This window comes from Aulonocara sp. 'chitande type north' Nkhata Bay, linkage group LG17, assembly GCF_057382095.1.
Source record: "Aulonocara sp. 'chitande type north' Nkhata Bay isolate Kocher_YH1m ecotype deep benthic linkage group LG17, A_spYH_male_GT1.1, whole genome shotgun sequence".
In the NCBI taxonomy this organism is placed as follows: Eukaryota; Metazoa; Chordata; class Actinopteri; order Cichliformes; family Cichlidae; genus Aulonocara; species Aulonocara sp. 'chitande type north' Nkhata Bay.
Genome location: NC_141360.1, coordinates 8,324,887 through 8,343,569, shown reverse-complemented (window position 1 = coordinate 8,343,569; position 18,683 = coordinate 8,324,887). Strand labels below are relative to the sequence as shown.

The following is an 18,683-nucleotide window of genomic DNA, read 5'->3' as shown; positions in this document are numbered from 1 at the left end:
CATTTGATAAACAGGATGTAAGAGAATTTTGAAAGAGCACATTTTTTTAAATAAATGAACAAACAAATAAATAAATAAAAGAAAAAGCTGGCTCTACATTTGGACTGTATGAGCTCACTAAGTTTCTAACAAAACAAAACAAAACCTTGAATGATAAAATATCATATCCTTAATTACATTTGTTACTTAAAGTAGAACTGAATGCACATGCTTATGTTTCCTATTAACTGCTTTAACTTCTTGATTTCTAAGCACAGGCAGGATTTGTTGTTCTGCTTCCATTTTGGCCAATTCAATGCTGTTTAGCCCTGTATACTCTATGCATATACTGGATGGTGATTAGGAATAGTCTAGTCGGAGAACACCGGTGTCTGTCTAATAATGAGAATGTAACTTGCTTTACTTGATCAGGACTTTCTTGATTGGGCTTTTAGATGCAAACATTTGACTCTTTTCTTTAAACTTTGCAGCTTCTACACAAATATGCCTAAACAGTGAACTACATGTTATTGCTTGCCATTAATGCACTGTCTTCCCCCCTCTTCCCTGTCTCTATCTATGTCTCCTTCCTTTCCACATTTCTGGTTTCTTTCTGGTTTAGGGTCCTCCTGGTCCCCCTGGTTTACCTGGTCCTCCAGGAAAAAGAGGCTCTCGGGTGAGTAATCTCTGCAAAATCACTCCTCTTGTGCTTTTCCGCTAGTCACCACCACATCTGCGACTGTCGGGAAAGCAGTGCTGACAGACAGTGTTGTGGTTAGTGTGATTAAATCCACTCTGATCTCAAGACTACTTTGTATACATCTGCTAAGGCTGATGATGCAACGCCGCAATCACGCCACAGGCCCTGGAGGCATCTTTTAAACAGAACAAGGCGTGTTTTATTTTTAGTGTCGGACGGAAGGTATAAATAAGTCATAAATAAGAATAACTTCAGTCCCGTCTTTGCTCGACCATGCGGAGACGCATCATCATGGCTAATTTAACTGATGGAATGGAAATACCAGCTGCACTTAAAGAAAACATTTAGCATAATTAAGTTGATTACTTGTAGATTTCAGCACCTGCTTCTTAACCACATCAAGCAATGACTCCCGAGTGTCAGCGCCAATGCATTGATTATTAATGGGGTAAAACCATGTTAGTTTATTTAGGCGAGTGGCCCTCTGTGGATATACTTATGTGCCTATGTGTACATGATTTCCTCTCTAAGATTAGCCACAGTTTTTCAGATGTGACAAAAAGGCAACATGCAACACTCACATACAGGAGTTTATAGTTCCCCAAGATGTTGAAGCATTAGGTCAGATGGCATGATGTTAGTTGCAGCAAAAGATGAGCAAGGTTCACAACTATGTCATAGGACTTGGTGCTGTTTTGCCTGAGCCTCAGTTTTGGCATTGCTGTTACGCCAGATGACTGATTCCACTTGAAGGGAAGGTTTTAACTTAAGTCTGCATTTTAACAGCATGAAAAGCATCCTTAAAGAAAGACAGACAGGCTTGTAGACCCTAAGAGGTGGCATTCAGTTAAACATGTCTCCTATTACAGGATTGTAAAACACATGGCTGGTACAGAGCATACTTATCACCCTGTAGGCTAAGTCCGAAAGTCCAAACAGGACGAGGCTTTGGACCATTATGTGTTGGAAAGCTGAGGGCAGCGCACTCTAACTGTGTCTCTGCTGTTTCTGCACAGGATAATGGACTTTGTGGTCCAGAACCGTCCCTCGTCAGATGAACTCCTTGACATGACAACATGGGATAATGAATTACAGACATTGCTGATGTTGTTGTCAGTGCTGTCAACTAGTGTGAACTATCATGCCTGCAAGTGCAAGAGGCAGCTCTGGTGTATATGAGTGCTAATGTCATATTAGCGCTCAGATGTGTTTGTGCAGAAAGATGATATTGTATCCTATAACAAAGCTGTGCTGGGGGGAAGAGGCGCTGATTATCATAGCAGCTTTTGTCTTGCTGAGTTGCGTTTCTTTAAGGTGGACCTTAGTTGACAGTATGCACTTTCATTCAGAAGACATTAGGCACAGCACTGAAAAGTTGGAGCTTCTTTTTTTAGCTCTTGTTGTAGTGCAGAAAAGCCTGGTAAGCAGCAGGGGTACAGATGTGGAGGAATGCAGTGCATTTATGGTGGATGTGCGAGTGTGCATTTGACTGTGCACATGTAATGTCATAAAATAAATATATTGTTAGTGCTTATTGTTACTTGTTTTTAATATAGTCTAAAAGGGCCATCTCTGAGTAGAGTCTGAGCCAAGAGTACTGACAGGAAACTGCATGCTTTTGCAGAGCACAGGAGCTGCAGGCAGAAAGTGAAACTAAGTAGAGTGTTTGATCGAAACTTAAAGTGTGCGTGACGTGTAGAGGAAGTATATAAATAATCAGACTGGCGGCTCCTTTTTCAGACTGAAGTTGATGTTGTCTCTCTGCTCAGTCTCCATATTCCGGAATATGTAAAATTAAAGATCATTTTTTGAGTTAGACCACTTTGAGCCGTGTCTTTCTTTGCCGTTAAACAGTACAAAGAACTGGATTTAATAGTAGCTTTAAGCACATGTGGTTGCATAACTGTTTGCTTCCATGATATACTGATTTGCACTGAGGGCGAATGTGATAGAATAGATTTATTTGTTCATTTTAAATCTAACGGTGTGTGCACTTCTGAAGAAACTGCAATATCTTTGTGCAACTTTCTTGTTTCATCACTTTTATTTTACATTGCTGTGGAACATGTAACTATTCTGAACTCATCTCAAATTGAGCTGTTGACAGCAATGCACAGCAATTTCACGTTTCTCTCCTGTGTCTGTTCCAGGGTCCCCCTGGTCCACATGGAAAACCAGGACAGCCTGGACCACCTGGACCCAAGGTGAGCAGTATTCTCCAATAGGAGAAGGAGTGGGATGTATAAACAGCACTCTGTAAGAGTACCACACAGAGTTCTGGCTAGTACACTCTCTATGGGTGTGGAGAACGTCTCCTCACAGCCACAAGGGGCACCACTGAACCCAACACACAGGCCAGGGATGTTGTTCAGTTATACTCTGCTTTCACACGCTTTCATTAAAAAGATCTAGCCATATGCTTTTAGTCACCTTGTTTTGTAAAGAAGTGGAAAACCCATGGCTAAGTGCTGGTTTGTTTGAAAAGGACTCGTCACATTAGTGGGTTTTGATAACCATGTCGTCACTGCTCTCGTAGTTGGGGTGCTCAATCCATTGGCTGTGGCTGTGGATAAGGAAATAATGTGTGGTGTAAATTAATCGGAAGCTTAGTGATCGGATTTTGCTGTTTTAGCCGACTTTTCAAAATGTACTTTAGGAAACTACTGAAACGAGGAATTGGCTTTAATGCACCATCAGTGCATGTGGGTTATTGTATAAAATACGTTGAGAAGACAGTTGTACCAAAAAACTGTATAAATACACTCAACCTGCCATTTTTTTTTTTAATTTATTTTTTATTCTTATTGGCAGTAGATCTAATCATGCTATTCATCAGTGCGGCGTCCTGATTTCATGCTGTCTTCTCCTGACAAGGCCACACACAGCGTTTCTTGACATAATGGCTAGTTCAGTTAGAGGCATGTCAAGAGTTTGTTTTTAAAGGATAGTTGTACACAGTTGTTAGAGTCTGCGCTTTGCGTCCTTGAACATTAAATCAATCAAGCACATCAGCAGTGATGTCACTAAGTGGCTTAGTTATCTGAGAAATCCTGCAAACTCATGGAAATTTACTCTTCTGTAGTTAAAGTTTTTACTATATAGCAAATGGCATCAATTATAGCGACTGACATGCTGTTCCCTGAAGAGAAGAGAGTGTGTGCAAGAGGAATTAAACACAGCCAGATGTAGGCAAGCATGATAATAGCAGGCCTGTATATTGACACCGTGCACCAGGAGGAGACAAAGGCGGTTGTTTGTTTAAATGATACCCTTAGCTTAGATCGTTATTACCTTGGGTTTAACCACAGGGCATAATTGTGCCAGTCCTGGCTCATTAACCATAGCACTGATTTCATATAAAAAGGGGGAAGAAATCCAACAGAAAGCGTCACTGCTAAGCTTTTTCCCCAGCTTAGGACCAGAAACATCGGTAAGGCTGAGCGAGAATGTGGGCAGCGCCATGCACATGTTTGTGGTGGCTGTATTCCTTACTGTCTACCCACAGAGTGGCTGCCAAGACCAAGCAATCAATCAACAAACACTCCCGCTACAGGAGTCAAGCGAAGCACGAGTGGTTGTCCTACCCATCCCTCTTCATTGCTGATTGCCAAACTTTCCGACAAGCGAATGCCTCTTCACTTTGTTAGTACACGGAGAGAAGAATTCTATTTATGAGACTACCAAATGTTGTTTTTCTTCCTTGATTGTTGAAACAGCACAGAGAGGTGGATTTATTCTGTATCACCTCTGACCTTGCTGAGACGCTGAGATTTGGCTAAATTCCACTGATCAGCTATTATGCAACAGCAGGCCACCTGCCGGCTTTCTGTTCTATCAGCGTTTACTCCCACACTCATGTGGAAAAATAAAAGAGTATCTAATACCATAGTGACCGGTCAGTGAGTCATTCTCAGCCCTGAAACCCTTTGCGGAGGCAGGGAAGCGACTGAGAACCTCTTTGTCTCAGTTTTGGAAAACATCTCTTGTTGAAATGTGTTTTGTTTCTAGGACACTGGGAATATGGTTACTGACTCTGAGCCAATCTTACATTTTTTGAAGCCTAATCTGAAATGTTATAAAGATAAGCCCTTAACCTGAAAGAGCCTGTCAGGCTGTCGACTTTATGCTCAGCCGACTGTTTTTTAAACAGGAAGGAACTGGTTTTATGATATGGCAGGATTTCTCTTCTCTCACTCGCTTAGCCTTTGTATGCCTCATTGGGTGTCAGTCAAAACTATGGAAATATGATGCTTAAAAACACAGGCAGGTAATCTTTATTTGCAGTGAGTGTAGACGGATAAGAAAAATGTAAAAAATGGGATTTACCAAAACGCTTAAATCAGGGGTAGGCAACTCCAGGCCTCGAGTGCCGCTGTCCTGCAGGTTTTAGATCGCACCCTGGGTTAACACACCTGAATCAAATGATTAGTTCATTACCAGGCCTCTGGAGAACTTCAGAAATGCTGAGGAGTCATTTAGCCCTTTAAATAAGCTGTGATGGATCATGGACACATCTAAAACCTGCAGGACACCGGCACTCGAGGCCTGGAGTTGCCTACCCCTGGTTTAAATGATCTTCTTTTCCTTCTGAACCAAGTTGTGATGAGTGGCACAACCATCATTTATGTGGCACTCATCAGTCTATTATTAGCAAACAATGAATACCAGTCACATTTAAACAGGTTACTTATGCAAAGAGAAGGCTAAAATAAAGATATCATGCGTACAGAAGGGAATTCACAAACTGATTTAGAAAAGGCAGGTACTTATGCAGTTGTGGTAAAAAGTTTACATAAAATGATCGTGGGAATGAATGTTGTGGTGATTTGGGGCTTTTAGTGTTTGTTTGTTATTTTTTTAACCGTTCTTTGTCCAGGGTGGAATGACTACAAAATCTTGAAAGTCTGGAAAAAGAAATTGCTGCTAAAGTTTGAATTTATTTTGGATTTCCTGTAAAAAGTATTTAGAGGCACCCCCATTATTATTGGATTAAATGTGCCTTAGCAAGTTGCAGATCAACCAGATGCTTTTTGTAGCCATTAAGAAGCTCGTGGCATAATCCTGGCTGGATATTTGACCATGTTTCTTGGCTCGGTAGAGTTTGTTTACAGTAGTTGGTTTTGTGGCACAGACTTGCTTTTAAGCACAGTCTACAAATGTTTAATAAGGCTGAGACCAGGGCTGTAGGAAGGCCGTTCAACTGTGGACAAATCGCTCAAAGTTTGTGTCGTTTGACCCTAAAACATTTCTCTGGAAGATATCTAGCTTCTCCATGTGGGCAGCAGCAAGTTTCAGTCACGCTTGAAGATGTCAGTCGCCTTTCAGTCTATTGTGATGTAAATCTCACTTCACTGTGGACAGTGACACTGGTGTTCCAAGAGTTTCCAGTTCATGGCAGGGCTTGAGCTACCCTGGGAAGTTTTACTTGTGTACAATTGTTTGATCTTAAAATCTGCAGTTTTATAGAGATATCGCCAATTAGTTTCTGGAATGGCCTTCCTGACACCGATTTCTGGTTGTTTATGTTTGTAGGTTTCCAGTCATTGGAATAATCACACAATCTAATCAAACAGGTTCAATTCAGTCAGTTTTCTTTACATTTAGTTCCTCCTCTTACTCTCCGGTATAGTTCAGTTGTAGAAACATTCCTCAATGTGATCTATGACATAAAAATAAATAATGCAAAGAATGGAAAATTGTGACGTTAGAATGAAGCAACATTCCCTTTGTATAGTTGAAAGCATTTTGGTGCCTGTCTGTTCACCTCCACATTTCAGTACATTTGTCTCTAAAAAAGAGGGTCTGTCATGCGTGTTCAGCTCATCATGCATGTAAAACACATTTATTAAACTGTCACAAAATATATTTGACTCACTCGTTTTCTTAGTATCCAAACCCAAATATTTTTCACAGTGTGCAAAATGTTGTGCTGTATTGCTGTTCCCCCTGCTTTGCAGGAACGGCTAACTATTCCTCACCAGGACACTTTAGTGTTGACAACAGCAAGTTGGAATGTCAGATTAAGTATTGGCGCTAAAATTATGTGACAGTCTACTGGCATTGCATCTTTAAGGCTGTCTGCTGTCTGGAGAATATTACTTTTAGTTGAATCACAACAGAAAAGATGTTCTGACCTAAATCTATTTCATACTGGGGAGGAAAGGCATGAGACCTCTGGCTGTTAAAGAGCAATATTGCTGTTCTGGAAATCCCTGCTTTGCTCCAGCTGCTTGTTTGGAGTCAACTGTTTCTTTCACTTTAATAACCAACTAACTAAGTAAAACAGACTAAGAGCTACAGTATGTTTCGTCTTCATTAAACCCATCAAAGACTCACAGGTGATGCTTGTCTATTACACAGATATGTGTGTAAGTTTTTGAAAATTGCCTCTTTACACTGCTACAGCAGATTATAAATAAAACAATCAAGATGTCAAATTACTTATGAACCCCGGCTGAAGGTTAAAGCCTCTGACTGTCATCCTACACCAGATGGCTTTGAATTTGGTATGCTTTGCTTTTTCATACCATACAAAATGCTGCATGCAGACCAATGAAAAAAGGCGGTAATCAGCTCCTTCCTTCCTTCCTTCCTTCCTTCAGCTGATTTTCAGTTTTTAGGATTTAAAATTACTTCTAAATTTCCCAGAATGTATCTAATGAGTCATTCTTTGTTATAAGTCTTTGCAGATGTCTTTTATGTGAGATGAGCATCAAATTCGGCATCAGACTCACTCCTTTACCCCCAATATTGTTTTTCTGGTTGCCACCACCTAGCCTTTTGCTGACAGCTATCTTAAGGGTTCACATACATTTTTATACACATACAGTGTAAATCAGGTAATCAAGCACTGTAGCCTGCATGTTATGCATGCTTTTTTTCTGCATACTTATTTTTGGACCTCTCAAAATCAGAATCTTTATGTATACTATTTTTGAGGTGTGGCAATATCTGGATGTGCGTGTCAGCAATAGATTATAAATGCACTGAGTGCCTGACATTATGACCTTGTGACCCTGTTTCTGTTCTAGGGTTCAAAGGGAGACCCTGGGCTGTCTCCAGGTCAGGCTCCACCAGGAGAGAAGGTGAGGAATCTGCCACTGGTCTCTGTGTCCGGCTCTCTGTCCCTCTGCTCTTTGCTATGTTTGTCTCATGACCTCACGAGTCGTCACCCCCACCATTTCACTTACTGGCAGCTTTTGGTTTATGATGTGGGATTCTTTTTTTTTTTTTCTTTTCAATGTTGTGAAATGATCCCAAAATGTTGACACAGTTCATACAGTAGAGTGAGTACTAAAGATTATTCAGCAAGCCCGTGACAAGTCACAAAATACTAAACAGTTTTCATTCATGATGATGAAAAACAGATTTTTCATTTAATTTTACGAGGCGTTTTCAGCATAAATTCATTTTCAAATACTGCAACAATGACTTTGAGGGTATGGTTTTCTTTATCCCAATGAATTCATTCTACATTGACTTTAAAGCCTTTTTTATGCATTTCTGAGTCATTTTATTGTCACTGATTTGTCTGACATCATCACGGCTGGCCTTTGCTTAGTCTATCATCTCTTCTGTCTCATTTTCTTCTTCAAACATGATTACAGTAATGATATTCCTGAGAAGCACTGCTACATTTTTTTGAAGTGATTAATATCCAAACATATCCGTCTTCCCTCAAGTTTAAGGAGCTTCGCATAGCAAAGTATCATAGCTCTCTTTAAATCCTCGCTGGGGTAAACAGATTAATGTGAAGTTTCAGTAGGGTTCGTCCAGTATTACTTACAAGTTCATTCGTAGTGCAGTGCTGTTATCACTCTTGTACCTCCATGAGACTTAAAGATGTGTGCAGCTGCGAGTGTTGTTTCACACTGTTCAAAATTGAGCCAACAAAAGAAAGGAATGCTGGGAGTTATTTAAAACACTGAGGAAACATTTTGGAAATAGCAAGGAAATCTTTTTGTTGCCCAGATGCAAATTTAGGGTTAGCAGAACTGGGGTAGATCCATCTATGGGCATCTTGACAGTTTGGTGAACATGAAAGTGAAGAAATGTTGCAACAGGCTAGTCCATTTTGCAGAAACCTCATTGCATCAATTCATAATGATACTCATTAGTCTGTATGGCCTTGGATGCTGGTATTCATGCTCCTAATGACATGATGGATAGTTTCCTGGGGATCTCCTCCCTGATCTGCATCAGGGCATCACTGAGTTCCCGACAGTCTGAGGTGGAACATGGCGGCTTTGGATGGATTAAAACATAATGTCCCAGAGATGTTGTGTTGGATGTAGGTTAGATGAGGCCAGGGACTGTCTGCATGCTCTCACTAGATGAGACCAGGAGGAAACCATGGGACGTCTCCATGCTAGCACAAGGCTAACACAGAGACACAGACAATCATTCACACTCACATTCACACCTACGGTCAGTGTAGGATTGCCTGTTAACATAACCCATGCATGTCTTTGGACCATGAGAAAAAACTGAAGCACCTGAAGAGAAGAAAACATTCAAATTACGCACAGAAAGGTCACTGCACTACCATGCACTGCGATTATAAAAAATCGGGGTGTTTTAATGAGAAAAAATGCTGGTTAAAATCTGTTAGCCAAGTTAATTTCTCATATGCACGCTCAACTTACCTTTATTTAGTTTTTTTTGGGTTTTTAAAATCAAAATAAGAATATTTTGATCTCTATATCATTAAATCTGAATTTTCACTGTGTGGGCTTTTCTTGTAAAAGTGATGGCGAATTAATAAACAGATGTTTCAGTCCTTACTAATAATGTTTAGCAAGAAACAACTCAGCTGTCCAAATGATGAATCACAGTGTAATTCCCTTGTTTACTTTGCGCTGCTACCTCTTTTTGTGTATGTGTAAGTCAAGTGTGCAGTATCGTAACTGAACTCAAGCAAGTGTAAGCTGAGTCTTCTCTGAGTGAGCACAGGATTAAACCAAAAATGCTGCTCCCCTCTAAGATGGCCAAGCTCTTGACAACAGGACTCAGTCACATCCATGACAGCGACATAAATAACAGATTTAACAAGTGGCAGCTGAGGTAGCACACAGCGGGATTAGCCGGCCACAGCCACAACAGGATGGACGCGAACAGGCAACATAAGATCCTTTTTATGAGCCAGAACTCTATTCTGAGATGTGAGGAGAGCGATCATGTTCACGTTGGTGTTAACTGATGCCTAATTTTATATCTAACTGGTCAATCACTGCCTATTTTGCTTGCTCTGGCCGCCCACATTTCTCATTTTAACCAGAAAAGCTATTTCCTTTTTCTAATATTGCATCACTTTCATGAAATATTCATTGGTGTAATGCTTTTATGAAGCTTTAGTATTGAGTTAAACAATATTTCATTTATGGCATTTAATAATGACTGTGCATGTGTTGTACTGCTTTCTTTTTCCTTTGTTTTATTAGGGTGACAGAGGATCTCCAGGTCGTCCTGGACCCAATGGATTTCCAGGCTTACTGGTAACATTTATTCTATAAAACTGCTTGTGAGATGAGAGCATAAAAGACTTTCAATCTGTGAAAAAGTACATGTTTATGTACTGTATAATGTCATTTTGTTGTTTTATAATTCTTTAAAAAAAAATCACTGGGAGCACAACTTTTATCTTACTTTTACCATTTACTGTTTCCTTTCAATCCTTTGTATTGAGGTGAATCAGTGTGGCCCATGTCATCGCTGCTTGCCACAGTTCTCTGTCTACAGTCTGTGTTTCTTTATATTTTCATTATAAACTAACAGAAAGAAATATATGAGTCCATCTTTTCTTGCTCATTTTCCCCTCCTATATCTTTACTTTACCGTGTGAGGTCGATCCTGTTTCTTCCTCTCTGTCTCAATCAGAGCTTGAAGCTGACTGTTAGGACGTAGTGCTGCTTTGCTCAAAGCTAAACCTGGCTTTTAAGGTTTAAGGTCAGAGGTGATCTGAAAGAGGAAAACGACCTTTCCCTGGACCGTGGGATCAATAGCATAGTCAATATTCCATTCCATTCCATTTCAATTCAATTCAGTTGTATTTATATAGCGCCAAATCACAGCAACAGTCGCCTCAATGTGCTTTATATTGTAAGTTAGACCCTACAATAATACATTCAGAGAAAAAACCCAACAATGATATGACCCCCTATGAGCAAGCACTTTGGCGACAGTGGGAAGGAAAAACTCCCTTTTAACAGGAAGAAACCTCCAGCAGAACCAGGCTCAGGGAGGGGCGGGGCCATCTGCTGCGACCGGTTGGGGTGAGAGAAGGAAGACATGATAAAAGACAAGCTGTGGAAGAGAGACAGAGATTAATAACAAGTATGATTCAATACAGAGAGGTCTGTTAACACATGTTGAGTGAGAAAGATGACAGAAAAGAAAATGCTCAGTGCATCATGGGAATCCCCCAGCAGTCTACACCTATTGCAGCATAACTAAGGGAGGATTCAAGGTCACCTGATCCAGCCCTAACTATATACTTTACCAAAAAGGAAAGTTTGAAGCCTAATCTTAAAAGTAGAGATAGTGTCTGTCTGCCGAATCCAAACTGGAAGCTGGATTCTAGGAACAACAAGTAAGCCTGCAGTGCGAGAGCGAAGTGTTCTAATGGGGTGATATGGTACTGCCTTGGGTACCAGACATCCACTGTCATGCCATGCTTTAAAACAGAGAATTTCATAGATGCAGTGACGGGTAAAATGAAAAGCATTGATACGTAATTATCAACTGACAGACTTAAATTCTTTTTAGGCTTTATAGTTTTACTCAAAGCCACACATCGCTGCTGTTGTGTTTGAGTTTTTCTTGGCATGACCCCATGAACTCAATAGATTTATTCTGTTATAGTAGGTGGTCCTGCTCCTCACATGGCTGTATCTACAGGTAGCTTCTTGATGAAATTCTGAATCTGGTTTCCACATAGTTGGCCTTAACCTTGAATCCCAAGAGGCCACATCAGTGTTTGCAGTAGCTAAACTTAATACATCCAGCACACCCCCTGCGGCCCATCAGGTATTTTAAGAGGAAATGACTGGCCTACGCTCTTTAGCCCTGCATGGAACTTTTATTGGGCGTGAAGGTCATATGTCACAACCTCGGAAGTACATGACAGAGACATTGATACTGTTCAAGAAGCCCTCTTTCTTCCCCGAAAAAGACACTGACCTGGCCCTGACCTTGTGTTTTGTCGCTGTAAACATCTGTTGTTGATAATCACGTCAAAAGCAAAAATAAAGCGCTTAAGAGGAGAATAGCTCTGATTTACTCAACAATAAATCCTGTTTAGCTTACAAAGAAAACGTGCTTACTTAACTAAATGTGGGATTTTGCTGTAGCCCAGGGCTGGCTTTGGACCAGAGTCACTAAACTGTTTCCACATTTTTTTTTGTGTTTTAATTGAATCACTTTGTTTTAAAACCACACAGAACTCAGAAATGTGCTGTGGATGTTTTTATAAACTGTCCTGATGTAAAATGGGACACCGACTTGTTAAAACTAGATGGCACAAACTGAAAGAAAACTGTTTAGAGCAAATTTCTCAAACAGAGATGTCACATGTAATAGATTTGTTATATATTGTTTCATCACATGTCCTTTGGCCAGTCCCAAAAAGTGTGCCTGCCCACAGACTTTCCCACAGAAACATGAAGCTCAAACCATTATTTTCACTGATACAAAACTGCATAATTTCTCATGTTTACACAGGACATGCAGGACGTGCATAAGGTTACCGACCCAAGTTGAAAGCATTATCTATGACTTGGGAAATTTTAAAGTAGTAACACAAAAACTGCCCACAGGAAATCCATCCCACTGTTTTTTTCTTTACTTCATTAAAGTGATTAACTACCCTTCTTTTTTCTAGTTTTACTGTTGGCTCTTCTTGTTTAGTGCACTGCTTGGGGTCTGTCCAGTGGGGTGGTTGGTTAAACTCTTTGAACCTGACACATAGATTCATGGTTTCCAAGTAGTTGAATCCTACTGAAGCTGGTAATCCCCTGACTTCATCCGCATGCTTTGTTTCAACACTCAACATGATATTTTGATTAGACTGACTGCTCTCTAATAGTTCACATTCGGCGTACATATTCTTAATTTAGCATTTAGTTTTTATGCCTTTTAATGCTGCTAGCAGGGCAGCTTAATTACTCTTAGTTACCAATTTTTCAGTTGAAATTTACTAAAAGTACTTGTTTCATTTTACTTTTTAAGGGTCCTAAAGGTTATCTGGGTCCACCTGGACCACCAGGAGAACAAGTAAGTAGTTATTTGTGTTCATGGTTTGTGTTACAGCCCAACAAAACTAAAATTGTTAAATTCAAGGTAGCTGGATTCCGGCTAGTACTTTGTCACAAAAATACAAATAGGAACTGGGTTGGTACACACATGCAAATGAACGAATGCAAAGATGAGTGTGTGACAAGCCAGTTATGGTAGTCCTTCAGCTGTCCCTTATAGTAGCTGGTTCTTTTTATGGCTCTTTTTATCCCTCTTAAAACTCTTCACTTTCTCAAACAACGACAATAACAAGAATGAGTCACATAACAGTGGACAATGAGCTGAAGTAAAAGCCAGAGTGAGATAGTGAGGGATGGGGTGTATTGGAGGGGTGCTGAAAGGTGCAGTTAGTAGACGGAGCTGTTGGGAATGAACAGTGCTTGTTTTATTCCTTAGCTGGCACTGCTACTAGAAGTCTGCGTTTCTCCCCTTTCACGTTATCCGTCCGCTAATCTCCCTATTCACCGTTCATTCTCTCTCTCTCCCTTTTCCTCTCTCGTCACTTTAGGGCATACCAGGACTTCCTGGGGAAGCTGGAGCTGCAGGTTACCCTGGCAGGCAGGTGCAGTGAAAAACACACAAAAATTGTTTCTCCATCAATCCTTGCAGATTCCTTTATTGCTCTATCGAGAACTTTACTAAGAGAACACAGCCACAATAATGTACACTAATTTCTGCTGACCTATGCACATCAGATGCTTTGTAGTCAACAAAGTCTCCCTGTTTTTCTTTGTAGGGCTCAGCCGGGCCACAAGGTAGCCCTGGCCCTAAAGGTGTTCGTGTAAGTATAAGGTGTTTTCTGCTATTTTTTTTCCTTTAGTATTACTACATTGAACTCTTTCATTTCCTGAAAGGATTAGGACCAGAGTTTCAGGCTGGCTCCACAGTGACTGAAATGCCCCAAAATAGGAGAACAGAAGAAAGACAGTAGGTAGAAGAGGAACAGATGAAATCAGAAGGGGCCAAATGAGCTAGCTAGAGAATGGACTTAAGAGGAGCGTTGCGGTCCCAGGAAACAGGATAGCTAGGATCACAGTGTCGGACCGAAGCTGGCAGGGTGAGAAGGAGCCACAGAGGCAGACAATGTGCTGAAAAGAAAGATGTTTGAGCAATGAGAGAGGGTGGAAAGGGATGCAAAAAAAAAAAAAAAAGGATGACTCGGAAATACTGATTAGGTTGTATGCTAACTGACATGCAAACCTGAATGCAGCCAGTCTGAATTATAGTACAAATACTGAGCAGCTTTAGGGTTTTTTGCTCGTATTTTGACAGTTTGGTTGCAAAAATGAGGCTAAAACCAACTTTTTAATTTCTTATGGCTCCAACAGATTTGTTTTTGGTGTATGTTAGCTTGTAATGCAGGACCAATTATGATATGAGAACACTGTTCATGATTTAAAATCAGATTAAAGATCCTATTTGTTTTTTTTGTTATTGGTACAAAAATTTAATCGATCATTGGTCTCAGATACTGATCCTGTTTGCATTTTTACTCACTGGAAAACTCCTTGAAATTACCTGTAACACTGATGAGGAATCTGTGCTCAGACTGTTCCTGAGCTACATTTACCTTGAACAAAGAAGAGTTTGGCCAGTGAAACCAGCTATTTCTCCCATGTTTCCCACAGGATGCATCAGGGCCACACATGTCTTTTAAAATCCAGAATTAAATTTTAAAAGGATAAAAAAAATCCTCTGACTGTGTCATCTATTTTTACCCAATTAGGCACTTTCATGTGGTGGCTCTGTACTCCAGACAAAGATGTTCAAGCTGCGACCGTCCTGATTGTTATGAACTGATTTCAGTGGCAAATCGTTTTTCCTGTGCTGCCATCAGCACAAAATAAGTTATTCATGTTAGCCAAGATGAGCGGACATGACCCACATCTGATGCAGAGTGCAAAAAGTCAGATGCAGGAAAAGGAAATCTAGTCAGTTTCCAAAATAAAAGACCATGCGCAGCTCTGTTGCTGAAATATTATTAGTGCATTTGAAGGCATTCAAGAACAGTGCACCAGACAAGCTACTATTCTTCTGCTGTCGTTATTTCATAATGACAAGTTAATGTAAGCATTGTGCTGTGTTAATGCAGCACAGAATTTTTACTTTGTTGTGATGTTTTTCTCATTTTCAGGGTTTCATTGGGCCTCCGGGCGATGCTGGCCCACCCGGGCTGGAAGGGGAGAAAGTGAGTGATGTTTGTTCATTTCCAGTGTGCAATTTGTCAAAGTCTCTATAAACATGACACATTTCCCATCACAATTTTTTTATTTACCTCTAATAAATCTGTAAATATCTTATCTTTCACCTCCATTTATTTTCTGTTTATTCAAACTTTTCCCCCCATCATTAGGCTACAGAAAAAAATATTTTCCATTTAGGCAGTCAGTAATTACTGAACACATTGCTTCATTCTTGAGAGGTCAAAATCTAAGAAATCCCGGTGTTTGTAGTTTTGTTGTGGCTTTTTCACATCAGCTTGTTTTATGCCAAGAGAACTTTATTCAACGTGATGAAATGCATTGTTAAATCCTCACCTAAAGTAGGCTGTATTGAGAACCTGTGCGACTTTAATGGATAATTTAAGCATCTTATTTTATGGGCTTATTTTGTTTTACGGATTGCGGAGGAGATTAGAAGAGCTGTGGTTGCTTAGGCTCATATCCTCTCTAATTCTCTTTCCAGTCATTTCAATTTCAATCCTAAACTTGCGTGAGAAATCTAACTGCTTGTTTTTCTTTTCTAGGGCATACCTGGACCTGCTGGAAGACCTGGCCCCAAAGGAAGACATGTAATAATGAATCCATTTTGGTTTTTGCCATACTTAACAGTTCCCTAAATCTATACTTTTGCCCATCACGTTGATGGTAAAAACTGCTGCTATCCAGCTCATCAGGTATACAGTATGCCAGTATAAAGCAGTACTGCATATCCACACAGACCCCAGAAGCATCCAAAAGAGGCACATTTGTATCCTGCTGCTGTGAATGTGCTAAAGCAGCAGGAGGCGGGTTTGATAGGACATCGAGAGAAAAGAACAAAGAGGACTATTACACATGTATGCATACATACAATACAGTGTTCAAGATATAGCAAATTACATGCATCTTGGCATATTGTCTGCAAGTTTGTTCCAGGGTGGCCTTGAATAAAGTTACACTCAGAGACAGATGGAATGTCTAGGTTGGGCCTGCACACTGTGAAAAGTTAATGTTTTAAAAACAAGCCTTCGCTTCTCTGTATTGAAGTTGCCAAGCGGGCAAAAAGCCCAGTGACTGTTTTATCAATTTTTTTTTTTTCTTGGAACAGTGATGTCTGGCTAATACGCCGGCTAATCTTGCCTCATTAAAAAATGTGCTTTTGCACATTATGTCCATGTGAAGTTAATCTTGAATAATTACTTTGGGAAATTGCACGTTAAATGCTACATGTAAAGTCAATTTTTAAAAAAAGTTTGCTATGCCACGCACGACAGAAAGCACAGAGCCGTTATGGAGAAAGCAGAAGAAAAAAACTACTCTTTTACCTCTGTGGAGGTGCTACTCTCTGCAGATTGAGGGTAAAGTTAAAAATGGTAGTCCTGACTTTCTTAAATTAATTGCGGATGTATTTGCCCCGTAGGGTGTCATGGGGGATGCTGGGGAGAGGGGGCCTCCTGGTCCAGATGGAAATGAGGTGAGAACTTGTGCCCGCGTTTTGTTCAGTATGTCCAATACTTACTTCAGTCTTCTGTCTTCATCCTTGAACTCTGGCTTCTTCTGTTTGTGCTGTCTCATTAGAGGCAGCACAGGTGGACAGTGTCTCATAATACTCAGCTGTAAAATGTACAGTTATATGCGTATGAATAATCCTAGCTTTACTGAGAGTTTTTTAGGGTTTTTTATGATCAGATGACATAAATATGCTTTGTTACTCCTGTATTGTTTTGAGAGTGAGACAAACGTACTTATGATGTTCCTCCACAGGGCCCTGTTGGTGGGGCTGGCATAAGTGGCTTTCCTGGTCTAAGGGTGAGTCTGTATTTTTTTTTTTTTTTAGCAGCAACATGTTTTGTTTGATTTAGATTTGTGAGTCCGTTCTTAGACCTGTGACTCACAAGGCTCAGTTTTGTCAGTTTTATCTCAGGCCTATTGTGTCTTATTCCACTTGTCTTAGTGCTTAGATTGGGATTGGCTCATGAGCCTCACGACTGACAGTAGTTAGGAATTTTCACATCGCAAGCTAATTCTTGGTTAGATTCCCTGTATCGTTTAATACGGGTTTTGTTTTCCTGATGGCAGTAGTGTCTTTTCTGTTGTTCTCTTCCATTGTACGTCAAGATATGTGGAGCTGAGGTGACCTGAATGCAAGGCACAAAAACAATGTAATGAAATAAGATAACATGCCTTTATTTAGGCAGGTATAAAAAGTCCCAAAGTTTAAAAAGTAAATAAAGGACCTACAGAGAAATCGGAGATGCACATCAAGGAAAATGAACGGACGTCTTGAGGCAAGTTTACAAATACTCTCAGAAGTGCCCGGGGAAGACAGATGGGTGTGGACACAGGTGATGATATCTACCAATAGGTGACAACTAGACAAGGTAAGACAGGAAATAAAAGCAACACAAGGGAATAAAGGCTGACTTTCAAAGTAAAATAGGAAAAACATGTAAGCAAGAAGACTTCACCCTAACTAAATCAGAGGCAGAAGAGACTTAGGGAGGAATGAGCAGAAAACCACTGAGGGGAATAAAGGCACTCTGATAAACTCAAAACAGAGGCCGAAACCCAAGAAAACACCATTCAAAACTACAACAATACAGGCCCACTGTAATACAATGAAATCAGGAATAGGAACTCAATAATTTCAAACTAGGATTATTCACAGAACCAGGACTGAAGCTTTAAAGCTAGAGAAACCCAGAGAACCCAGAGACACTGTAAATCTACCTCAACTATGGAGGTCATCTGATTGGTTCGTTTGATTTATTTGTTTGTCCGCTACCTCAAAGAGGTATTGACATATTTGCATACAAAGTGCACCAGAGGTGGGGCTTGGCCCAATTCAAAAGGTGATTAACTTCTGGAGATGATAAGGATCTGGATCCAGGAATCTTTGGAAGGATGTTTTACTTTTCTGAGCTCTTCTACATCCAGAAAGTTAATTCATGCCTGATGTGGAGGAAATTTTCAGCTTTGGTGTCTCGTCCTCCTCTTGTTGTGTTTAGTAGAGGCCAGGTGACTGTCAGTGGGTTTCTTTTTGTTTATGCATGTTCATGCTTTAACCACTGGTAAGGCCATAAGTAAGGGACTCGTATAAATAGGATGTGAATGTGATGAGATTCACAAGTCAACATGGGCTTACATGTTAAAGAGAGCCAGACATTGGAAACCTTAGTGAAAGCGAAACTTGCTACATGCAGACAGGGTGTAGAGAATAAAGAGAATATATAGCTGCCTGCTTTGTTTTGTTTTTTTGGTTTTTTTTTTTTTAGTCTAATGTCAGGTTGAGTGTAGAGTACTGGAGCTGAGCTTGTTGTTTGCTGTTATAGGGTAAAGTGAGTTACAATAAAGAGGTTAAAATACATTTAAATTAAGGAAAGACCATCAGAGGCCTGAAAGAGAACAAGCTTTTTTTCCATTACTGCAGAATGCAGTATCGTGTGTCTATAGTTACTTCCAGATGTTCACGTCAGCCACCCTGATCCAACTGTATACAGCACCTGTCCCGT

The 18,683-nt window shown here is 40.2% G+C and overlaps 1 protein-coding gene across 1 annotated transcript in view; it reads left to right on the top strand.

Moving 5' to 3' along the window:
- col24a1 (collagen type XXIV alpha 1) overlaps positions 1–18,683 on the top strand; it is an 85,684-nt gene that overhangs the window by 18,896 nt on the left and 48,105 nt on the right. Inside the window, exons 4-14 of the mRNA XM_086268401.1 lie at positions 602–655; positions 2,830–2,883; positions 7,711–7,764; positions 10,120–10,173; positions 12,905–12,949; positions 13,479–13,532; positions 13,707–13,751; positions 15,105–15,158; positions 15,717–15,761; positions 16,592–16,645; positions 16,936–16,980. Of these exons, the coding sequence (XP_086124527.1) occupies positions 602–655; positions 2,830–2,883; positions 7,711–7,764; positions 10,120–10,173; positions 12,905–12,949; positions 13,479–13,532; positions 13,707–13,751; positions 15,105–15,158; positions 15,717–15,761; positions 16,592–16,645; positions 16,936–16,980 (558 nt within the window). The remainder of the gene's footprint in view (positions 1–601; positions 656–2,829; positions 2,884–7,710; positions 7,765–10,119; positions 10,174–12,904; positions 12,950–13,478; positions 13,533–13,706; positions 13,752–15,104; positions 15,159–15,716; positions 15,762–16,591; positions 16,646–16,935; positions 16,981–18,683) is intronic.